At 37.7% G+C, this 26,107-nt stretch overlaps 1 protein-coding gene and 1 long non-coding RNA gene across 4 annotated transcripts in view; one reads left to right on the forward strand and one right to left on the reverse strand.

Annotated features, from left to right (window-relative positions):
• Positions 1-26,107, forward strand: part of TNIP3 (TNFAIP3 interacting protein 3) — a 92,021-nt gene that overhangs the window by 33,392 nt on the left and 32,522 nt on the right. For both annotated transcript variants that reach the window (XM_015539997.2, XM_015539998.2), the window contains exons 2-4: positions 3,718-3,838; positions 21,900-21,986; positions 25,636-25,716. In XM_015539997.2, coding sequence (XP_015395483.2) covers positions 3,718-3,838; positions 21,900-21,986; positions 25,636-25,716 — 289 coding nt within the window. The remainder of the gene's footprint in view (positions 1-3,717; positions 3,839-21,899; positions 21,987-25,635; positions 25,717-26,107) is intronic.
• LOC107180153 overlaps positions 1-26,107 on the reverse strand; it is a 46,527-nt gene that overhangs the window by 17,370 nt on the left and 3,050 nt on the right. For both annotated transcript variants that reach the window (XR_006216803.1, XR_006216804.1), the window contains exon 2: positions 21,607-21,672. This is a non-coding gene — a long non-coding RNA (uncharacterized LOC107180153). The remainder of the gene's footprint in view (positions 1-21,606; positions 21,673-26,107) is intronic.

Consider the following 26,107-nt stretch of genomic DNA (forward strand, 5'->3'; position numbering starts at 1 on the left):
CAACCATGGCAATGAGAAATAAACTCAAATCCTAACTGAGGTACACTGTCTGGAGTCCCACCCGTCCTGTGTTCTTCCGGCTCCCAGCTGGATTCCTGAGTGCCCAAACCCTGTCCCTGCCACAGCAGTCAATACTGAGACCCACCATCTCCATAGATCTTACCAGAAGCTCCTCACCTCTGGTCACCAACACACGATTCTCTTCCTCTTTGCTGTCACTTCTCCTTTTCCTGTAGTGGTCAAAGTTACCCACTGAGGCTCACACTGTACCAAGTCCAGGGCCCATCACCCCTATAAGACCATCCCTCTTTGGCCATTGTTCCGAGGAACATATGCTGAACCCCACCCTCAAAAGAGGGAACAGGGTCCTCTTTCGGAGCAAAACCTTTACTCACTTGTCCGAATGAAAAAGGAAAGGGTGGCTGTAAGCCTGTAAGCATGTTCCCTATTAAAATTATGACAATTGGAGAATCATCACCGCATGTAATTATTTCTGCAAAACGTGAACCCTGCAATAGTGAACACTCAATGAATTATTGTTGAACATTGAAGAATTCACATAATTGAAGTATAAATGAACAAGGCAGCCATGAATACAGTAATAACTGACTTAGGGTGTGCATTCTAAAGCTGCTGTTAGTGTTTCCTTGCTGAATGATTTATGTCTCAACTTTATCCGTCTTATGAGTTTGAAGTTATTTGCATACATTTTAAATAAGCATTGAATCTAATGATTGGATTTGAGTTAATGACAGGTATTTTGAGTTAAATTTCATCGTAGAATCACACTGATTTAATAACAAGTACTTACTGAGTTTATACTATGCGCCAAGGAAACAGAGCAGTAAATAAAAATGAAGACCCTTCTTTTAGGGGACATGTATAGGGCCTAGATGGGTGTCAGAGAGAAGAACAGTAAACAGATAAGAAATGAAAATAATAGAAAATAGAAAATTCTAAGAAGAACATAAAACAGAATTAAGGGGGAGTAGTGATGGGTGTGAAAAACTATTTCAGATGCTTTAGTCAGCAGAGGCTTTCTTGATGAAGTGACACTTGAGACAGGACCTGAATGGGGGAGCAAGTCATGTGGAGGGAATAGCAAATATCAAGGTCCTAAAGTGGAAGTCTTGCATAGCATGTTCTGTACACTGTGATGGGGCAAGTGTTCCTGGAAGGAAAAAGCAGGAGGAAGAATAGAAGATGAGCTCAGAAACATAGCAAGGGAGCCAGAGCATCATGGGACTTGGGGGTAGGTCATAATGGTCATATAAAAGTGGTGATCCTGTCTGGGGTTTGAAATGGCTCATTAACAAGTTTGCCACAGAGGAATATAGTACCAGAAAGTATTGTGAGCTTATGGTGGGCAAGTCTGGTTTAGAATAGGTCTGAAAGTCACCTCAGGAATTTATTCAGTCTAGTCCAATTCCAGTGCTATTTGGAAATGTAGATAATCTGCAGGATTTGAGGCAAAGGAATTTTGTGACACTTCTCAGAGGGTTGTGGGAAACTTTGAAGCCCCAATGCCATGAATATGCAATGATGTGGGCTGTGAAGGATTTTACTGTAGACCCAGTGACTTATAACATACAGTGACATCATATGTAGGGCTTGAGGTACAGACATTTCACAGCCTGAAAGAAAGAGTATAAATATGAAGGTCAAGGTATATTATTTAGGGATTTCACATCACAAATAACAGAAATCAAGCAAAACTAGATAGTTTTAAAAAATGGAGACAATTCATTATAAGGACATGGAGTGGTTCCCAGAATACAAGGGTGGGAAGGCAGTTATGCCTTAGAAAGGGCTTTTTCAGAACTAGAAAATTGTCAGGACTCTCTCCATCTCACAGCCCTGCATTTTCCTACTCGTATGCTTCATTCTTAGCTCCCTCCGCACACAGAAGAAAATCTCTTTGGCTGGGATCAGTTGTTTTCTTTTGGTCCAATCAATTATAACCAAAGACGTGAGGTCAAGAAGTGTCAACAAGCCTGGCAACAAGCTCCTGGGAGTTACTCTCAAAGAAAGTAGTGGGTTGGGCAGACAAATCAAGTAACTTCAGCCACATAGGTATACAATTAGGTCATCCACCTACACATTCATTTTATGTGCAGACAACTTTGAAAAGTCCTCCTAAAAGATCTCCTACCCCAATCCTAGGTGTTATTTTTAGGGGCTGAGAAATGATAAGGCAGGCAAAAAAAATGTATGTGAAGAAAAATCACATAATGTATGCATTTTTCTTGTGAATTGTGGTTTTAGTGCAAAAATTTCTCCATCATGGCAAGATGGCATAATATGAAAGAAAATGGAAAATTTAAGTCAGAAAATCTGGTTTAAATCTTGGCACTATTAATTAATGGTCATGGGAATGTAAGCAATTCATTCTGGTTTTCAGATAAATGATACAATTGGACGAGATTCTCCTTAAGGCAAATATTCTTTGACTCTAATATAATATTTCCATTTGGTAGCAAATAATTGCTTATAAATTTGTTCTCAGATTAATTGCAAACATACAGCAAAATGGTTAAGATAGGGAATAGTTTACAATAACTAAGACAGGGAAACTACCTAACTGTCAGTAATGAATATATGAAGAAGTGTGTACACACACACACACACACACACACACACACACACACACACACTGGAGTATTTTCAGCCATACAAAGACAAGGAAATTCAACTACTTGTGACAACGTGGATGGACCTTAAAAGCATTATGCTAAGTGAAATAAGTCAGACAGAGAAAGACAAATACTGTAGGTACTATATGATCTCACTTATATGTGGAATGTAACAACAAAGCAAAACAAAACGAAATGAGAAAACCCCCACAGAACTCTTAGAAAAAGAGATCAGGTTTGTGGTTACCAGAGGGGAGTGTGGGGGGAGCAAATTGGAGGAAGGAGATTAAAAGGTACAAACCTGCTGTTATGAGATAAATAAGTACTAAAGATGTGATGTACCATGTGATGACTAGAGCTAACACCACTGTAGAATATACGGGAAAGTTGTGAAGAGTGTAGATCCTAAGAGTTCTCATCACAAGGAGAAGTGTTTCTTTCTTTTCTTTTTATTGTATCTGTATGAGAAGATGGACATTAGCTGAACCTACTGTGGTAATCATTTCACAATGTATGTAAATCAAACCATCATGCTGTATGCCTTAAACTTATACAGTGATGTGTGTCATTTATTTCTCAATAAAACCGGAGGAAAAAAACTAAAACATATACACAGGCTATAGAATCCTATAGATTTGAGTTTGCTTTTGGCCCTGCCAGTGTTTGACTTTGCATAAATTAACAAATTAGTTAATTTCCTAAAACCAAGTTTGCTTCTCTACAAAATGAAGGTATGGGTGACCTCAATGCATTGTTGTGCCACAGAATAAGAAAGTGTAGGTCACCGGGTTCACCGTGAGCACTCAATTCTGGTCATTGTTATCAGGCTGTGAAAATGCCTAAGCTTGCCTGCATCTTACTCTATCACTTTGTATAAATGTGCAAGTAAGTGAAAACTAAACTCCAATAATCCTTAAAGTGTTCCAATGGCATGGACTGATGAACAAAAATGAGATTAGAGACCTGAGATTCTAGAGAGGTACTGTAGACACATAAGACCTCCGTGCCATTGACAAACTCATCGTACCTCTGAATAATTTGTAGTTAACTTTGTAAAATGTGACTTTCCCATGTCCCCAAGCAGATGTGAAAGCATGGAGTTGGACAATAAAATCAGAGATCTGATCGAGAGGAATGATTCTCCTGATCTTAAAGGGGCCACCCCAGGAGCCACACGAGGTCACAGAAATTCATGTTCTCTAAAGGTAAGAAACCACCTTTTTTCTACTTTTTCTCAAAACACCTTTCAACAGTGTGTTCACTCAGAAGAGTTTGGGACAGTCCCCAGATCATTTACAGTAATGTGCTTCCTTGATGACTGAGAGGTTATAAAGCCAACCCACTCTAAAACCCTCTTACACAGTCACTTCCTGTTACTAAGGAAACCCTTCAGCACAAACACTTTCCCATTTAAAGCTTGATACCAGGCAGGCAACTGTGACAACAGGGAAGCAGGAACAAACTTGTGCTATGAAAAATAATGTATAATACAGCAACATCTCTTTTGGGGAGAGGAAGTAACCCAATTTGTGTAAACTCTCTAAACTTGGGTTACTAAAATCAGCATAATCCGTTGTCCATTTTTTAAAGAAAAAACAGGCTTTCTGGATAAAAGGAGTGGTCCGACTTTGAGTTTCCTCGTTTCAGGATATTTGTTTACAGTGCTTCATGGAAGCAAATAAAATTCCAGGGTAAGCTCAAGCTAGGAACTTTGTGGATAACTTCCTAGAAATGCATCATAAATGACAATATGAACCCATAGCCGTTCTGATTAGAAACCATCTCTAATGACCTTTTAAAAAAATCCAATAGAAATAAGTTTGAAAGCATGGCTGACAAAAAAAAGACAAAAAACAAAAACAAAAACAAAAACAAAAACAAAAACAAAAACAAAAAAAACCAAGGGTGCCTGCGTGGCTCAGTCGGTTAAGCATCCGACTTTTGCTCAGGTCGTGATATCATGGTTCATGGGTGTGCGCCCGGCATCAGGCTCTGTGCTGACAGCTCAGAGCCTGGAGCCTGTTTCAGATCTGTGTATCCTTCTCTCTCTCTGCCCCTCCCCTGCTCACACTCTATCTCTCTCTCTCTCAAAAATGAATAAACATAAAAAAAAAAGAAAATAAATAAATATTTAAAAAATAAACAAAAACAACTTACATAACTTCTTTAGTCCTTATTTCTAAAGTAACTCATGTTCATTGTGAAAAAGTTATCCTAAGCATAGAGAGAGAAAACAATAAAAATCATGTGGAAACAGATTTCTGGTGGACCTAGTGAAGCTTGGATCCCCATAGCCAAATATTTACTTAGGCACTTAATTTACATTCATACATTTGTATCTTTTTCTTTTAAAGGAGGCCCTAGAATTGTATATAGTATAAACTTCTGGCCTCACTACACTTAATCTGTCTCTGAAATCCCCTTTTGGCCCACCACTCCCAGAGAGCATCTCTTAGCATTTGGGTTCTCTCTGTGTCTCTCTTTTTGGCACACACACACACAGACACACACACACACAGAGGCACACAGAGGTTTGTTGAACTTACCTTTTTTCACTTTAAAAATATGTTATGGTCACTCCCGTAACTCTTTTGCATGCATTTAATAAATGCAAATGTGTAAATATGCATTTATACATGTATTGTGTGTTTGTTCGGTATCTATGTACTCCTGTTTAGAAATCCACTTCTTCCTGAAAAGGTAGTTATCTATTTTTTTTTAATTTTTCTTTTAATGTTTATTTATTTTTGACACACAGAGAGAGAGAAAGAGCATGAGTGGGGAAGGGGCAGAGAGAGAGGGAGACACAGAATCCAAAGCAGGCTCCAGGCTCTGAGATGTCAGCACAGAGCCTGACACGGGGCTTGAACTCACAGACCACGAGATTATGACCTGAGCTGAAGTTGGATGCTTAACTGAGCCACCCAGGCACCCCAGTAGTGTCTATTTTTAAAGTTAGAAATGAGTATCTGCTGATGGTTAGGAGCCAAGGAAGGCTTAGTTCTCCACTTCTTTCTTCTCATCTTACCCCATCCTCCCAACCCTCACACATACACATCTAACTCCCACTTAGGACTTTCTTTCTTCACAGAAATGTATGCTTTTCTCAAGTGGCCTTCTTGTCTACTCCTGAAAATAAGATTTTATGGTGAGACTTTGAATCCCCTCCAGTACCCTAATCCTCATATGCTCTGATTATCAGCCCCAAGATTTATTTGCTCATGACTGACTTCCCTCTCAACTCTGTTTGTCTTCTGGATTCCTCCTTATATGGTAAAGGCCTCTTCTACATCCTCATTGCCATCCTCTTGGTAATTAGTTTCCTCTATTTTGGAGAGTTAACTAAAACTTGTACCTCTCTTTAAGATACAGCTTCTCTCATCACTTCCCTGATGAAATGTGCTCGTTTTCCTACATACCACACATCCAGGCAAAGGATTGAAGATTTTTAGCTGATGTTTTTGTTTTTGTTTTTGTTTCCTTTTCCTTGTAAAGTGTGAGATAAAAACATTTAGAGAAAGTGAGAAAATGAGAGGTGAGATCCAGTGTATATGGAAATTGGGGATGGTAAGAAGTAGGCAGTGGGAGACAGAAAAGAGGCATAAAACTGCAATGAGTTGCTGAATAGCAGTGAGGATGGAGTTAAGCTTCACGGCCACCACTTTTTGATAAGTCCGGTCACTGCATGGTATTTGAGTTCCTATATCTTCCATATCTCCATCACCTCTCACCAGCTTAAAATATGTTCTTGCCTCTTCTACCTTCTCCACTTTTAAACATATGTGAGATCCCATATTATTTTATGGGGAATGTTCTATCTCATTCTTGGGCATTATAGCCAGGCTTATTGATCAGGGTGTCCAGGGATGTTCCACCCCTTGTCACACCACCAATAAGCTCTATCTTGATAAATCCAATGGTAATTTTGCATCTGATTTTTCACTTGTCTTCTCATATGCATTTGATGCTATTTACTAATTGAATCTTTTAAAAATGTCTTACTCCATCAACAACTATAAAATTAATCTCTCATCATCTCCCCTCCCTTATACACACACTTTTATTTCCTCCGATCTTTCCTTCTCATTCACCTTCACTTTTTCACTTCCATAACCTGCTTATGTTATATCAGTGTTACCCAGGGATCTGTATGTAGTCCTTGGGTCATTAAACTACAAAATATGTGCTGATGACTCCACACACACATAACTTCCTAAACATGGAGTTCTTTTCTCCATGCACATCTATTTCATGCAGTATATTCCAAAGTGAATTCAATATCCTTTCTGCTAAAACTCCTTGTTCCTTCCCCTTACATTTCCTACATTAGTTAATGGATCATTATTCACCCCATGATCCAAATTTGAGTATAATCCTGTATTCCTCCAGGGCTACCATGCTGCCCAACTCCAGGAGGCATTCCTAGAATAATGGCCAGCCTTCACCCTGGACCCTCAAGTTCTTGCCTCTTCTACCTTCATAAAATCTTTGGACTTTGTTTCTTTTCCTTCATTCTTACTACCATATCATGGTTCAGATATTCATTATTTCTTGCTAGACTATCCCCAGAAGATGCCTAACTGGTTGCCCTTCTTAAGCGTTGCTCCACACTAATTCATATTGACCAATATAGATGTTGCTACTGTTCAAGTGCTTAGAACTTAAAAACAGACTTCCTTACCTGCATCATAAAGTCCAAATGCCTTGACTTAATATATAAAATCCTCCAGGGTCTAGTCCTGGCCTACATTTAGAATAAAACAGTAGGAATAGAATCTAATATTTGTGGGTCAATGACCATAACAGATATGGAGGTGTTTTATATTATGTTTGATAACTATAACAACACTTAAATATGGCTATCTCTATCCTCATTTTCCAGATAAAAAAAAAAACTAAGGTTCATAGAAATTTTAAAATGTTACCTAAATTCATGAAGCTGCAAAGTTCTAGTCTCAAGATAGGAAGCCAAGCCTGTGCATATTTTTCTTACAGTGTCATGCTGTCTTCTACATATTCTGCCACTCTCCAAAATGCAACTTATGCTCTAGCCACCCCATAATCCCTTAGGAGACTATGCAGCTTCATATACTATGCCTTTTCATGTGCTGTTTATTCTTTATGGAAACCCTTGCCTCCCCACCTATTTGATGAACTGTCTGTTATGCCAATTCAAACTTTTCATTGTACCGTTAACCTCTCTCTCTAGTCCCACAGAGTGGCTCGAGCCCCTCCTACTCTGTCCTGAACAATTTACCTTCCTAATAGGTCATTCATAGACTTTGTCATGTTGGGTGTTTAATCCTTTATGTATAGATATATCATCCCCACCAGTCAGACTTCTTGAGAATGAGGTATAAAATGTCACATGAAGTAGGTTTTTCTAGGAGGTATCAGTATGAAACAACACGTTTGATTTCATGAACCTTGATAAAGCTAGCTTTTCACTCAGCCTCTAGAGTCCATCCACAAGTAATTCTCAAAGTTTGTGGGGGAATCTCAAAGGTATACTCATAGATCCAGAGTCTTATCCTTTGTGTGGAAAGTACCATTTGTTCTTGCCTATTCTGGTCTCCTAAATTATTGTCAATGGTTGTCAGGTGCTTACCTATCACTGCTACTTCTAGATGTCAGCTGTACCACCCTTGAGACTGCTATGGCCCCACTCACTGTACTAAGTATGCCCAGCATGGGATATGGCCTCCAGGGTGCCAAATACAGCTAAACACTATTCCTGTCTCCACCTCAGTGGGAAGGCTTTTTCTTTCCCAATTTTAGCTACACAGGAGGCTCCCAATGCTCCCTTACAGATCCAGTGTTTCACAGAGATATGTGTATGGTTTTCTATTTTGGGTGTTTTAGCTACCACCTACTGAGTGATTACTTTGGGCCAGCACTTTGAAAAGCATTTATATACAATCCTTACCCATCTATAGATGGGAATAATGAGGCTAAATCATTTTCCTACGGTCTAATGGAAATTGGACTCTGGACCTAAACTCAATTCTGTATATCCTGAATTGAACTTCCTGCTCTTAATTCCCTCTCCCTCACATAAGTCATTTGGCAACTGGGCCATACCTCAAGCTATTATCAGGAGTGATGTTGTTGTCAGAGCAACCCCTCCTCTCTGGACTTGAAGCATATCCTTGGATCAAGCCACTGTGATGAATGAACAAGGCTGGGGTTCCCTGCCTCTGAGGGCTCAGGAAGGTCAGTTTTCCCTCCTGGAAAACCAAGATGTTGTCCAGACAAGAATCTCCCTTTGTCCTTGCCCCAGCATCCAGGTATTCAGAGACAGCTGCACTCCCCCTACCCCTGCAGCAGGGACCAGTGAGCAACACGGTTTCTTGGGAAAATTCCCTTTTTCTGGCTCCATAGTATGAGGTAGGAGCTTCAGAGCAGGTCCTGGGAGTGGAGAAACTCTTTGTAGCTTTTGACTTACTTTTATCTTATCAAACAGTATTTCAAACCCAGAAGGGAACATAACCCTCCCATATCATGAAGGGGAAACTGAGGCACTGAGGAGCAGCCCTTTGGATATGGTTCTTACAGCTTCCATCTGAGGCTTCCATCAGGGTCCCAGTGCTTCTGGCACCTTCTTGTCATCCTCTGGCCTAAGACAGAGTCAGAATGTGTGACCCTCCCCTGATAAAATGTTCCACAAAGACAAAAGCAAGCAAACAAACAAACTTGTGCTTTTACTCTCTCTATGAGTAAAGTTTGCCAAAAACAACCCCTGGGAGTCCTTTTTCATCCCAATAGATTTCAGGCATATCTTTCTCAATTGTCGTCTGAAAGTATCTTCCAATATTTGACTCCTTGAGTAAACATAGTTTAATTTCCAGCTGGAATCTTGGCTGAATTACTATTTACCCAAAAGCACTCTACAGGGGAACTTCTACATTCAAAACAAAATGAAAACTTTTACATTCTCACTGAGATATTGATAGAACTGGAAAAAGTATAAGAAAATTTCTTTTTGGTGTAAGACAAAAGTGAGCCAATGACAGAGTGACAGTTGGGGGTGTCTTGTTTTCCACTGGATGAAATAACAATAAGAACAATAGTACAGTATACATCCTTTCCAGGAGCAGAAAATGAATTTCTTTATAAGTTTATGAGATGGGAAAAGTGTTGCTGAATGAAGGAGACATGTTTTAATGAAAGAACCTGAGACATATGTCAAGTTCCCTTTTTGCCCAACTACCTTTGCCAAGAATAAGAGGGAGGATTACTAGAAGATAAAATGAACAGACTGACTGTACTTTGAGGAAAGGGGACTGTACTTTGAGGAAACAGAGAAACATTGTTGATGACCATGAGAAACTCCATCAGTATGAGAGCATGCTGGGACAGTTGAAGTGGACGGTTGGCAAACAAAGGGCATCAAAAAGAAAAATAATTGCCTAAGTAAGAAAAATATTCAAATTACAAAATGCATGTTGAGTACGAGTTACACTAAGCCAAGACACGGTCCTAATGCTATGAGAAAATTAATATATGAATATTAATTTGGGACCCTATAATTGTAGGTCTTTAAATACAAAAGAAAATGAGAGAAGAATTAAAGTGTATTTTTTGGACAAATATATTTCCAGTAATTCTTTTTTTTTTTTAAGTTGATTTATTTTTAGAGAGTGAGAGAGAGGGAAGGGGCAGACAGAGAGGGAGAGACAGACCCCCAAGCAGGCTTTGCACTATCAGCATGGAGCCTGACACGGGGCTGTATCTCATGAAACGTGAGATCATGACTGAGCTATAATCAAGAGTCAGATGCTTAACTGATTGAACCACCCAGGCACCCCTATTTCCAGTAATTCTTAGAAACAAGGATGCAACTTGGGAGTGAGAAAGAAAACTGTCCAAATTTTAATAAGATTCACTAGAATTGAATTTGCTTAAGAACTTGTTTTGTCTCTGGATTCTATTTTGTTTTAACTGAGAGGCAGTACCCCAAATTGGCTTTTAGTAACTTTGCACAAGTTGAGGGAGGATTTCCCAGTAACTGAGGACAAATTCTAGATCCAGACATTCTTCCCAATGTAAAAAGCCCTGGGAAAATTCTTTTGATGATTCAGAGAGTAATATAAACTTATGACACTTGGAAAGACAATAAAGGAAAAACTTCCTGCAAAATACAGTAAGCTGACACACGTTTTCTGTAACCACATTGTTAAAAAAAAAAAAGCTAATTTCCTCTTCCTTATTTCCCTTTTTTTGAAAGCTAAGCTAGTATTCTTTATCAAAATACAATTTGGATGATCTAAATCTCGTTTTCTCATTTGTAAATTGGATTCTGATAAGAATACAAAGTGGGTGAAAAAGTAAAAGCATTTCATAAGTATAAAGAGCTAAACTAAACAAGCATAGCATTATTGCCATCACCATCACCATTATTTTTATGGTAGTAGGGTGACCTTGAACCCCCTCTATTTATTTTCCATTTTTCTCATATAATGAGTAGCTTCTTTGAATCCCATTATCTAATTTCAGTAGTGATGGCTTTGGAATGTTTTAATCCTTTTTTTTCTTCCTAACAGAAAAATATGTTGTTACATGAGTATTTGTTAACTCTTCATTAGGAAATGCCTGCACAGTTGGCTAGCTAAGCTCTGCCTGCATGTTCCCAGGCCCCAAGAAGGCCTATCTTAGCTCAGCTGCCACACCTTGTGCTTGAAGCTCAGTGTTGGCAACCTGGGTGAAGTCACTTACATGAGCCATGTATCTTTCTCCATTGTAAGTGCAGCTATTAGTTTTGAGTCTTCTAATTCTCAAAGTATAATCAAACTTCAAAACTAAACAGGTTAGTGGGTAAAGAAGCCAAGTTGTGTTTCCCAAAAATATTTCGAGTTAAATTGATTCCATGGCTAGTCTAAGACTTATTCCTTCTTCCATTAATAACAAGGATTTTTAAAGCCTTCCACAATGCATGATTATCAGGTACATGTCCAGATACAGAGATCTTGCTGTGTATGCCCATCTTGAACTCTATTTTATAGTAAAGTATATCACCTGGCAAAACAGAAAATAGAGACACGGGTCTGTAAGCTAAAACTGCACTCTAAGATGCAAGAATTAACTCTTACAAAAGAAGGAAGGCAAAAGCTCTCCCTAACGTTTGAGAGGCATCCTTTTGGGGTAAGAGAAGTGAAGCAATAAACTGAAACACTTTTGAGAAGGACACTCTTTTCCTTACTCAAATGTTGCTCATTCCATTGCTGGGAGGATTTGCCCCAAGTTCCACAAGAAAGGGAGTTACAGAAAACTGGAAGATGCAGGTTGTCCTTGGAAAGATGGAAGCAATAGGTGGAAGAGTATTCTTTCTGCCTCAGTGAAAATAGTAATTCTGGCAGCTCCAGTTTTGATCACTTGGGTCTGGAAGAACAGCATGACAACATGGGGTAAGAGTTGGGGTGGAGGCGGGGTGGCTGCTAGAGGAAGCCACCAAGACTTGGAGTGAAGAGTGACAACTGGGTGGAAATTATAATTGATTTTATAATTCCAACTGATTAAAAGAATATAAGGTATCTAGGAGTCTGCAAAGAGAAGAAAGAGAGTTCAGAATCTCAGGGTTTCTACTGAACAGGTCAAAGGTGTTATCCTTCCTTTTAGAATTATTACTCTGCCTTTGATTGTCTTCTCCCACACTTGTATGATTTCAACAAGCAAATTTGAAAAAAAAAAATTTAGATATGTCTTCTTTATTATGCAAGAAGAATAACATAAGCCTCTGGGTTAAGAAATTTGAAAACTTGTGATAGTATTAAAGAAGTGAAATATTTGGCTTCGGAGGTATTGTGAGTCATATGTTCGTAAGAGTTGTTAAGCAAATGTGTTCTTTATGTTCGTGATCTGTTTAGTTTTGTGACAGTTTGTAGATCACTCATAAGGACTTCTAAACCCTGCCTGGCTGGATTTTGGGATCCAATGTCTCAAAAGCCTTGTTTCTCAAGCAAGACTTCCCACTTCTAGTTTGGTTGATAACAACTTCTTCTCACAAGTGTGGGAAAAGTACTAGCCAAGTGGGCACTGTCAGCTCTCACTGAAGAATGCTCATATCATTATAATGGCTACCTTCTAGATGAAATGTATTAAGACTTTTTTTACTTTATATTGTACTTGTGGGGAAAATAAGGCTCGACCCATAAAGTTTATAGATGTCTTTTCCTACAGGATTCTGGGGTAAGTAGCAAAAACTGAGATCAATTCTTTTTTTTTTTTTTTCCCTTTCAGTGAGGAAGCTTTACTTTTTAAAATACTTTTTTTTTTAATCACTAAAGAGCAATTAGAAAATATTTGCAATTTTTCAGACTAGCATATTTTCTTTTGAGTCAGGCTCATTTTCAGACAAAACCTTCCTGATACACACTCTTTGCATCACCTGTGTTTCCACTGAGTTATCACCACAGGCTCCTCCGATTCCAGCATCATCTTTATATACACATGCTTTTTCTTAATTATACTTAGTTATATTTTTATTTAAGAATTGTATGTAAATCTATGTATATGATGTTGGAATGTATTGTCTCAAGAAGAAAGTAGTCTCTTCTACGTAAAATGTCCAAGCTAATTACTTGGTAATTATGAAATGACACAGAAACAATGTCATCATCAATGCAGTGGTCCCTCTGATCTTCAGATTTATAGTAAAAAAACAGAAAATATGCGAAAGACATGTCTGTTTTGTGCATCTTTATATCTTAGGACTTAGCATAGTCCCAAATCCATAGTTCATAATCAATAAATATTTGTTATAAGAATATATACATGAATGAAACTGAGGTCAATGCATGAGCTAAGTAGGATAAAAATAAAGCAATCTGCATTCATATGGAGTGGTAAGGGAGAAGAGAAGAGAAAAGATTAAATTCAAGTCAGTTAACATCTCTAAATTTCAACTTAATCTTTGTTACCATCAAAGATACCTTTCCTGACAAGCTTATAGGGCTGTTATGAAGTTCAAATTAAAGCAAATAAAATGTTCCAAACCACAGAGCTCATGTGTGTGAAATTTTATATATGTATATATATATATATATATATATATATATATATTTTTTTTTTTTTTTTTTTTTTTTTTTTTTCCTAAACTGAATTTACCTTTGGTCTAGGACCCCCATCCTATCTCATAGAAGATAATTTAATCTGGTTGGCTACAGGAAATGTCAGTCATTTTATTGTTTTCTCAGGCAATTTTATATTGCAAAACTTCTCTCCTCTCCCTCCTTCTTCCCATAATGGAACCTAGGGTCTGTGAAGCAGATTTTGTGACATAATCCAAGTGGAGTAGCATTGTCAGATGTAGAAATAAAAGTACAGGATACCCAGTTAACTTTGAATTTCATACAAACAACAAAATATTGGATGGGGCATAGTTACACATAAACAAAAACTATATCTGGAATCCAAATTTATCTGGAAGTCCCGTATTTTTTTGACAACTTTAGGGTGAAAACATTTAGGCTTCAATAACCCGCCATCTCACGATGCCATTGGGACTAATCTAAAGTACTCTTTATGGTCTTTTCATTGACCTATATCCTCACTGCAGTCACTCAAGCTTCCATACAATTCAATTCATCTCCTATCCTCAGGGCCATATGGTAAATATTCCATCTTCCTCAATTGACCACCTTTACATTCTTCTCAAGAAGGTAGCAAATTTCTGGTTCTGCTTCCATAGCACATTAGGGTTGACCTGTCTTAGGACCTCTCTACCTAGACATGCCACAAAATCTCAGCAAGGTACCATGATGGGATGGAGAAATTCTCTTCAGGACTTGCCCTTTGCCCAGGCTTCACCCAAGGGTGAGGCTAAAGCTGTCTCTGCTCTTTGCTGTTCAATATGGGCAATTGGATACATGATGGATGAGTCCCTAGAAGTAGGGGAATGGGGCTCCATTTCTTCATGAGCCCTCAAAACCATCCAGATACTCTTTTACTCTGATCTTCCTCATTTCCCTCAGGCCATGAGACCACTTGAAAGGATAGCCACTTGAAAGGATTTTATGACATACACCTATACGTCCACAACCTCAGTGTTGCCACCAATGTTTTTCTCTACTTGTTTACCACACATCTATCCACTTAGTCACCCCTCTTTCCATCAATCAATCCACATTTGATTTTGGATCAATCAAATAAAATCCACATTATTTTCTGAGGTATTTCAAAATAAACTGCACGAAAGGAATTAGTCTTTAAATTTTTTTAACATAATTTTCAGGAAAAAAAATGCTAGCTTTTGCAATTCAAAGCTTTGGTTTTCAAAGTTGGTTTTGGTCTCCAGAGTTTGGAGAGTCTATTTTGAAAATGACAGGTTGAACAGGGCTGTTTCTCCCTTTGCATTTACAGCAAATTTAATCAGTGCTGGAGACAAAAGATACCATTAACCAAGTAAACAAAGGAGTGGTTACATAAAACAAAGAGCAGTGTTCATTTGGAGGGATCATCAGTTAATACTTCAAGATATTAACTTGTCTCCTAAGATGTAAAAAGCACTGTGCACATTTAGGAAATATTACTGAAGATCACATTTATGCCTTTTAAGAATTCCCACATAGTAGGACACCTAGCTGGTTCGGTCACTTAGTATCTGACTCTTGATATTGGCTCAGGTTGTGATCTCATGGTAGTGAGATCAAGCCCCAGGTCTGGCTCCATGCTGAGCTTGGAGCCTGCTTGGGATTCTCTCTTCCCCTCTCTCTCTGCCCCTCTGCCACTTACACTCTTTCTCTCTCAAAATAAATAAATAAATAAACATTAAAAAAATAACAAAAGTTCCCCCATAGCTTGTACAATTATTTATATTGATTATTTATTAAATAGTAATCAAGAGTAAGAGAAAATTAAAGGGGGATTTTTATGGAGATAGATATAGATGATACAGATATAGACATAGATATAGATATAGATATAGATATAGATATAGATATAGATACATAGATATGGATAGGTAGAAAGATAGAGATAAATGATAGATAGAGAGATAGATCATATAACCAAAATAGGAAAGGGTAAAATATTTATACATAAAGAGAATAAAGTGAATAAAAAGTGAATGAAATAGAACAGTTTAAAAAAAAATACATTGGTATTCCTACTTGATCTTTTTTGATTTTGAGGCAAAGTGTATAACTCTGTATATCACTGTGGTCGTTATCCTCTGAACTGTATTACGAGAAGCAGAGGTGTGCTATGATTTCCTACTGAAAATTCATGCATAAACTGATTCATTCAATAAAAATGAACAGTATCACTACTCTGAACTCTGAAGGTACTATGTTAGTTCCCAATGTTCAAGTGATAAAAATTGAGTCTACTACCTTCAAGAAGCTTACAGCCTCACAGAAAAGAAAGGTACATAAAATTCATGACTGTTTTACTGTAAATACTGGAAGTGATACTTCACAGAGCACCCTGGGATCACAAAGGAGGAAGTAACTTAACACTACTTTGGAGAGCCAAGGGAGACTCCAGAGGGGGACTGATGGTCAAACTGGCTCAGATCCTTTAATACTTTGTGCAGTGCTGAGAAATCTTCAGACATGGAAGTTGCATAAAGTCTGCAATTTTGTAAAGACTACAGACTAGTTGGCAAAAGTCAATTTGCCCTAAGATGTATCTGAGATGCACTAAAAACTAAAAGCGTATAGTGGAAACAAACTTCAAGCAACACTTGTAAATTGCATGAAAAAATTGCTTCAGAGTTACAAGCTGGAGAGACATAAGCATTTAGCCCCCATGAAGTTATAGGATTTGGGACTCCTCTCTCACCCAATTCTCTTAGTCCAAGCCCAGGCTTGGGGTCTGAAAGAGAGGTGATTTACTAGTTTTGAGGCTAAGAAGCTGAAATTCTGATCTTTATATCTTTCATAGTCTCTTAAGAAGGTAGCTGATTCAGGAATATTCTTGATTTAGTTTTTGGGTAGGGAGGGGCCATTATGTGTGTCTGAACATTATGTGCATGTGAGTAGGTACTAAAATAATTGGCATTATTTCAGATTTGAGAAATATGGAATGAACACAAGAGACAAAAATTATTGCCAATGAAGTTTACATTCTAATGGTGGAGAGCAACAAAGAAGAAAAATATATAGTATCTTATATATAGTACTATGGAAAAATACAGCAGGAAAGGTAGATAGAAAATGCTGGGTTGGAGAGCAATTTTATATTGGGAGGTCAGGTAAGAACTCAAGAAACAGGTGACATTTAAGCAATCACCTATTGAAGGTGAAGGGATGAGCCATGTGGATATTTAGGAAAAAGAAGTTCTAAGCAGAGAGAACAAGGAGTGTGCATAACAGGCTCATGGGGCAGCAGTGTGGACAGGACACAGAGCAGAGTGAGCAAAGGGAAGAACACTGAGAAAGAGGCCAGAGAAGCACAGGCTACAGTGTATTTGGTCTTGTGGGCCACTCTACAGAGTTCTGCTTTCATCTCTGAGTGCGATGAGAAGTCACTGAAAAGTTTTGTGCAGAGAAGTGACATGAAATGGCATGTTCTTAAAGACTCACAATAGCTACTATATTGATAATAGATGGAGGAAGGGAGCAAGAGTGGAAGCACAGAGGCTATTAGGTTATTGCAATAATCCATGTAAGGGATGCAGGTGGCTTGATCAGTCCAAAGATGCTAAGCGTCTTCCCAAGGTCACATAACTAGTAAACACAGAGGTAGGATGTGACACGAAGTCAGATTTCAGCCCCTATTGGATGCTCTCTAAAAATTTTCATGTGAATAAAATCAGGACACAAACGCTAAAGTTCTCATTTTGAAAAAGTTATTAAAAGGCATGTTTATTTCACCTTGCCACTCTCTCATTAAATTGGGTCTTGCGCCAATGTGTTGCTCTCCTTTCTGGTATACTTTTGAAGTGCCTGCAAAATGTTCAGATAAATTGGATGCAGGTTGTGTGAGAAAGAGGAATCAAATATATAAACTCCAAGATTTGTAATATAGAGCATGAAAGTCACCATTGACTGTAATGGAGAAGACAAGTTTTATGGGGAAGATCAGGAAATAGGTTTACGCAAGCAGAGAAAGATGTAAATCCAGATAGAAATGACAAGAAGACAATTAATATAGGAATCTTACTGATTCATTCTGAGTGCCCTAGATGAACTGATTGTTAAATATCTGGATTACCACACGCTGTTAAATATTTCAAATATTGTTTTTGATAATATCTACGAAGTGGTATTACAGTTCTCAATCTCACTCATTTGTTACATAATGCATATATCGAGGTCTATTTTTATAAAAACGCTACCCAGATCATGTAAAATTCTTTTTCTCAGGGATCTTCAGTGGCTCCCCCTGGCCTATGCAATAATCTCAAAATTTCTTAATGTGAAATTTAAAGTCTTTCACAATTTGATCCTAATCAACTTTAGATGAGCTCTACTCTAGTTACAGTGGGCTCATTACAATTCTTCATACTTAGGTTTGTCCACTTCCATTCCGTTTATGTTGTTCACATTATAGCAATATACCTCAGCTTTTACCATCTATCAAAATCCAATCCACCCTTCAAGGCCCAGCAGAAAGTACAGCTCCTTCCATAAGGATTAAGGCTGGGAGTGAGCTCTCTCTCTGAATTCTTGCAGGCAAGCGGATATATATTATGTGTATACATATTAATTTAATTGGAAGCAGGGACCTTTGCTTATTTTCCTTTGGCATCCATTCAGTGCCAAGTGAAACATAAATGATCGATGGTCCTTTCCTTTTTTCATATTATTTATTGCACAAATAATTTGATCAATGTCCCCCTATCTTTAAGATCATATTATTACCAGTAGTATCTAAGTTTTTATATGTGTTCTTACAAGTAGCAAGACGACACTATTAGGCCCCTAGGAGAAGGACACTATTACTATTCTCATTTTACAAATGTGGAAGTTGCACCTTAGAGGCCTTAAGCATCATGCCCAATGTCACGGGTAGTGAATGGGAGAGCCAATATACAAATCTAGATGACCTGAGTCAAGAGTCAGACCTTTTTGTCACCAGCCAAGGCTCTCAGTCCTGCCTGGATAACACACTCACCTAAAAATTCATGCAAATAGATTCAGGAAGCAAAAGAGGTTTTCAACCTTCATTCTAAAAGGATAATAAAAAAAGGGGGGGGGTATGTTTATTTTACCTGATAAAGAATGCCTCCTAGCATTTGTAGAACTGTGATGATCTGTCTTAGACTAGTTCTGAGAGAATTATCATCAACTCAGATGAGAGTTACAAACTAACTAGTGGCTGGTAGTTCCTTGGTCCTTTTTCTTCACCATATCTCTCTTTGTTAATTATTTTTCTCTGTGTAATATTTTAGTGACTTGAAAAATGAAGGCTCTTCAGAATCCCCTTGGAAACACGTCTTTTCCTCTGAGAGTTATTGCAGCTAGTAAGACTTCTCACAAAACAAATCTTGACTGAAAGCCAGACTCTTTTTTTTTTTTTTTTTTTTTTTTTTTTTTAGAAAGAGAGCATGAATGGGGGAGTGGGAGAGAAAGAGAGAGAGAGCGAATCTCAAGCAGACCCTACACTCAGGGTGGAGCCCAACACAAGGCTTGATCCTCTGACCATGGGATCATGACCTGAGCCAAAATCAAGAGTTGGATGCTCAACCAACTGAGCCACCCAGATACCCCTAAGAATCATACTCTTAAGTACATAGTACATGTAAGCGGGCTGGAGGTGAGGTAAGAAGGGTATATCTAACAGAAAATGTCCAGTTTATTTCTAAGACTGGCCTAGTGCAAGCTCCTATTTTCTCAATCCAAACATGGGGCTCTCCAGAAGAGTTATTGTTAATTCATAAATTACCACATGAAGCTCTGAAGCTAATAGAAAATCTGTTTGCTGTTAAACTGCATAGCAGAAGACACAAAGGAATTGTAATGAAAAATGTAACGGTATAGGATTTTCATTCAATGGAAGCCATCACACCACGCTGTGCTGAAACAGTTGAGTATGCATCAGGATACTGTACAGAGGAGACCCAAAAGACACCAAGGCCAAGCACTGTACTTTCTGTCAAGAAATGATCTTTCCAACTACTTTTCTAGGTCAATGTTACCATATCCACTGGGTTATTACTACCAAATACACAGATAAGGCTGAAAGGAACCTTGAACTACATCTATATATCTCTATCTCTATCTCTATCTCTAGCTCTAGCTCTAGCTCTAGCTCTATCTCTGTAGCTCTATCTCTATCTCTGTCTCTATCTCTATCTCTATCTATATATAACTATGTTGTGGGGGATAGCGTTTGGAAGAAAATATTTTATTTTTTTTAATATTTATTTATTTTTGAGGGAGAGAGAGAGACCGAGTGGGAGCAGGGAGGGGCAAAGAGAGAGAGGGAGACACAGAATCTGAAGCAGGCTCCAGGCTTCGAGCTGTCAGCACAGAGCCCAACGTGGGGCTCGAACCCACAGACTGAGAAATCATGACCTGACCCAAAGTCAGCCGCCTAACCAACTGAGCCCCCCAGGCACCCCTGGAAGAAACTATTTTCATGTTAGAGTTTTCTTTTTCTTTTTGGATGAGCAGGTTTTAGTGTTAATGAAGTGTCAGTCTCCAGGAAATCTCTGCTTATGTCCCCTAAAATCAGATCAGATGTGAGTCATAACTCTTACTTTTAGAAATCAGAACAATTTGATTCCCACCTGCATTTTTGGATATTGCCTTAAGGAAATATCACTCCATTTCACAAGTGTACCCCCAAACCAGACCAAGAAACTAGCAAAAAACAAAACCATGTATACATACACACACATAGCAAAAAGTCTGTCAATGTGGCATGTAGATATTCATCAATTTATTCACTCAGCAGAATGTGCTGAATATGTGCTGTGTGTCACAGTACTGTAGATACGGAGGTGAACTTACAAACATGTAAATACACTATGTAAATTCTAAGTAAAGGCTCTGTCTGGTTGGTAAAAGGAGATCAAATAAGGTTATGGGGTAAGAGAAGCATTAGGAAGATTTCCCAGGTCAACTGGTTGGAGGGGGCCCAGACAGGGGAATGTTCCAGCCAGAGAAAGCAGTAGGTGGTAGGTACATGGCTTGTTTCAGGAAATGAAGGGGGTTCAGGATGGCTGGATCACAGGCAGAGTTAAAAAGTGGTGCTAGATATGAAGTAGGAAAAAAAAAAAAGACAACAGCCACATCTTAGATACTCATCATTCTCTTTTAAAGAATTTGAATTTCAGGAATTGTAGGATTTATCCTGCATACAAGTGGCTATCTCATAGGAAGGTGTAAACAAAAATGTAAATTAAGTAATTGACTGTAAATTCTTTGTTTTCTTCCTTCAGCAACACATTCTTTTCTTTCTGCATTCCTGGCTCTACTGTGGTCCCTCTCCTCCAAGTCTGGAATGAGGTCTTCTGTTCTACCATGACTCATTTGTGTAGCTCCAAGCATCATCTTTGCACACTTTTATCTGCATTACCCAGTATTTCATTACCTCAATACCGTATGAGTCAACTCATGAACACTAAAATATTAGTGCCAAAAAAACAAAATATTGAACCGCAAATGGATCATAGAGAAATCTGGACTTAACAAACTACCATCAAGACAGTCTTAAACTTGAGAACCAAGTTTAAACTTTCTGCCAATATAAAACATTAGCTTTCCAAACAATGCCCATTTTTGCTGTAATGAATTTTCTCTTTTAGTTCCATAGGAATTAGTAGCACGTACAGAATTACGTATGACTCATTAAGTTCCACACAGCTAAGCTCACAGTTAGAAGGCATTGCCAGAAAATCTTGCCTTCAGGGAAGCAAGTAACCGACTTGTCAAAAAGTCAATAGTTACCTAACTCTCTGGGAAATACAATGAAGTTATGGCAGTCTGGCTACTGAGGAAAGACTTGGTTTGCCCAGGCTTTCTGTGGTAACTTCCTCCTCTAGTGGGAGAAACTGCCAGTAAAGGAAGAATGACAATTTACATACCATAGTGAGGCTAATCGGCCTCTCCCTTAGTCACAGCCTGCCTACTTGAGACATCCTGGGAAATCCCTATTTGGAAGAGAAGAAAAGTTAAAATCACAGATGCTGTGCTTATAACCTTATTCTGTGTAATTCATATACAGAGTCACTTCTGTTCATTTGTAATGAAAAACAATTGCTGTTATTTTCCACCATGAGTTAACAGTGCGGTCTTTTAAAAATTTTGTATATTTGGTTTCACTTTAAAAGATACCACAAGAGACATTTTCTTTCTCTTTTTCTTTCTGTCTTCCAAGACTCCAGGAAAAACAGCTTCCATGGCATGTTGCGTACAGGGCACAACTAGAATGAGCGCAGCAGAAAGTTCTTCGGAGCATGGAGAGGTAAGAATACATCTTTAGGGGATGAATTGACCATATATAGCATCAATTGCATTTTTAATGGTTAATTATGCAATGATGGATAAGAGTAGAAATGGCTACTTTGCTTTCTTTAGATAACAGCTGCTCTGTATTTTTTTAAACTTTTTAAAATGTTTATTTATCTATTTTTGAGAGAGAGAGAGAACACAAGCCTGGGAGGGGTAGAGAGAGAGAGAGAGAGAGAGAGAGAACGAGAGAAATAAAATCTGAAGCAGGCTCCAGGCTCAGAGCTGTCGGCACAGAGCCCGACCTGGGGCTCAAGCTCACTAACAGGGGGATCATGACCTAAGCTGAAATCGGATGCTCAACGGACTGAGCCATCCAGGCACCCCTTTGCTTTGTATTTAATCAATGTTATTTAAGGAGGAAAAAGTATCTGGGTGACTGTTGCATTTTCTTTGATCCCTCTGAGCTCCCCAGTTCTGTGGGCTCCATATTTTGCTCTTGATTTAAAGAAATTTGGTTCAATATAAATTTCAAAAAGAATATTTGTACAGTTGGAAATAGAATACAATATAGCAATAAAGTATCCCTAGTAAAATATTTATGGATGTACAATGAATACCATAGTTTTTGTTTGGTTACTGGTTACTGCAACACTTACCCAACTGAATGAATGAATGAATGAATGTTCTTTCTTAAAGTTCTATTTAGAGATAAGCCAAGATATAATAGCAAATTAAGGGAACTCTTTTGTTCTTTAGATACTTAATTTAGCGTGTCAGGATTTGAATATCTTAGAAGTTGGTCCAGGTGTTATGGTAAATGAGAAAGAAATGCCCAGACACTTTAAACACACATTGCACCATATAAGGAATAATTGTTCTGTAAGTGGGGCCCTTAGTATAACTAATGACTAAAAATCTTTGTGTTTATTGAAACATCAGACACCTTCATTAGCAACTGGAAAGCAAAGCAAATACAAATGAAAAATTTCCCCAAATTTTGTGTTTGATTGACTTTGTTCCATTTTAATACATACCTGAGACACATGAACCATAGTAAAATAAATGTTGATTAATCTCCAGAGAAACTCCTGGTGATACATTTATGGCTTTTAAACAATTCTTATTACTGTGCTTTCTCTCTCTCACTTGCAGGTTTAGTATCTAGCTTTTCAGTAACTTTTATTTATAAATAAAAAATCAAAGTCCAAAAGTTTTAGTATTTCTTTCCAGAGAAAGTTATATATGGCAAAAAAAAAAAAAAAAAAAAAAAAAACATGCACAGTATATAATTAATCTTAATGTGGATTCCCCGAAGGTTAAATCATACAAATGTTTGCTAGACACAGATTTTTTTGTCTCTATCACAAATAGCAAGGGAACTTTTTAAGGACCCCAAATCTGTGTTCCCAAGAAAGGTCTGAAATCGGAGAACCTTGAACTTTAGTGTGAATCACTATAACCTCTGAAATTTATTTAAAGTAGAGAAGGGATAAATACGCTGAGCACAGAGGATTTTTAGGGCAGTGAAACTATCCTATATGATACTATAATGTCATTAAACATTTGTTCAAACTCATAGAATGTACAACACTAAGAATGAACCCTAAAGTAAACTATGGATTTGTGTGATGTGTCAGTAACTATTCATCAATTGTAACAAATGTAACACTCTGGTGGGAGATGTTGATAAAGGTGTAGGTGTGGGGGTAGAAGGCATATGGGAAAACTCTGTCACCTTCCGCTAGATTTTCTTGTGAACCTAAAACTGCTCTAAAAAAATAAAGTCTATTAAAAAAAAATGGAGGCGCTACAATTCCCTTTTCAGAAATTCTTTTTCAGTGTTCGTGGTGCCCTACATTTAGCATGCTTCCATAGTGACTTCTATGTGTTCTTATAGTAAGAACCACTGATCTGGAATCTGGTCTCACTGTATCTCTGCTTTGCTGAGCTCAGGTTACACAACATACAGTTGGCTCACAGCATTTCCCAGATCAAAGGTACCTAATAGTCAATCTGTTCTAATCCAGAATGAGTCTAGACTTCCTAAAAAAGGGAAAGCCCAATTTTAAGACCCAACATATTTGTCACCTGGATTTTGATGTTACTTCTGGAACTCAGCCAAACCAGCTTCTTGAGGCCAGAAGCAAATAGAATAATTCTGAATTTATAGACACATGGAAGAATATCTTTTAAAATGAGGTCTTAGGGGCACCTGGGTGGCTCAATCAGTTGAGTGTCAGACTTCAGCTCAGGTCATGATCTCACAGCTCCTGAGTTCAAATCCCACATCAGGCTCTGTGCCAACAGCTCAGAGCTTGGAGCCTGCTTCAGATTCTGTCTCCCTATCTTTCTGCCCCTCCCCTGCTCACGCTCTGTCTCTCTGTCTCAAAAATAAGTAAACATTAAAAAAAATTAAAAATAAAATAAGGTCTTAACTGTACATGGGTCTAGGAAGAAGCTAAGAAAACTAAGGGCAGCTTCTATAAAGATGTAACATACGATCCAGCCCTAAAATATTGAGTGAGACATAGGTAAGCGAGAAAAGATAGAAAAATAGTTTTATAAATCATTTCTAATGAAAAAAGTCCTTGAAACCCCATGATGATTGTAAAAGAACACTCCCTGTAAGTCTTTGGCAAAAGCCAACATGTTTTGAAAATATTTAATTGTTCATGGATATCTTTAATTAATTTCCATAACTATTGAGCTTGAAACTAAGTAGCAGATTTAGGACTACCCTCATCACCAGATTTGTTGTACTGTTTATATGACTCAGAGATGAGATGGTAACAAGACTATCGAGTTACTATAGAGAAAACAGCACTTAAGTGAGCTTTGTTGGTGGTCCATTTAGACAGATGGCCCACAGTTTCCAGAGCATTTGTGCTTTCTTTAAATAAATACCCCCAACACTGAGAGGGAAAAAAAAAAAAACTGAAAAGAAAGGTGGTTAACTTTTTCGTTGTGCCAGTGATTTATTATTTAAATTTATAACCTACTGGCTTTATTCAAAGGGCTGGTTAAAATTGCACAATACCAGATAATCTATGTCAATCTCTCTATAACATAATTGTATGAAGGACACTGAGGTAGCTAGTTCATTACAGTCTTAGAATGGATTTGCTGCCTTTTAGTTTTATGTCTTTGTCTGTTTTTCATGATGATTCTGTCATTCCTCTGATTTTTGTCAGGGCCACTCTTCAGATATGGACATGTCTACAGAAATGACATTTTAGAAATGTTTATTACTATGTAAATACCCAAAATGTATCCATGAAACTTACCTGATTTCCATAAGCATTATACTCTGAATTTCCATTTTTTGGGAAAAGGATTGAAATCCAAACTCATAAAATCCTAATTTCTTGTTTGACTAATGTATACATTTATAATTTATTAGAGAATTATTTTGTTAATTCATATAAAGGAATTTGAAATATAATATAATGCTTCTTCATCAACAGGTCTCTATGAAGGAATAATGGTGTAAGGATTGTTACCCCTAGAATAAGATATTTTTATAAATCACAATAGGAGAGTTAGCCAAATGCATAGAGTTTGTGAAGGACAACATTTCTCCTGCTTATTTTATAGAAGATTTTGTTTCACAATTTCTCTTTCTTTTTTTTTTTTTGTTTTTGTTTTTGTTTGTTTGTTTTAAGCATGATCAATCATCAAGCAGAAAGAACTTGACAAGTTCTCTTGAACAAAAGATAAGGTGCTTGGAAAAACAGAGAAAAGAGGTAATTTACAAATATTAGCTGAAGCAACATGTATCATGAGTTAATGCTGAGGATAAAATAGAGTCTAGAGTCTTTTATTTTTGTTATTGGGTCACAGTATTTATCTCTAGGATTTTGGACTGCATTATTTTGAGAGGAAGTACTTTTTTCTTATTCACCTACATTTCTCTTACCCAGTCTTTCAGTGTTTGTGTAAATGAGTGAAAAATGACAAAGTCATAAATCTAATAATTATCTTAATTTTTCTCAAAACTTAGATGTTTCCTCCACATGGACTATGTGAGCTTATCACCTGTGCCTTATGCCTTGCAACTTGACATACCTTGAAACTCAAACTGTCAAAGGCTTTAGGTGTAATTGACTTAGGCACTATGATTTCATGAGCTGGGTA

This window comes from Panthera tigris, chromosome B1 (assembly GCF_018350195.1).
Source record: "Panthera tigris isolate Pti1 chromosome B1, P.tigris_Pti1_mat1.1, whole genome shotgun sequence".
Classification (NCBI taxonomy): domain Eukaryota; kingdom Metazoa; phylum Chordata; class Mammalia; order Carnivora; family Felidae; genus Panthera; species Panthera tigris.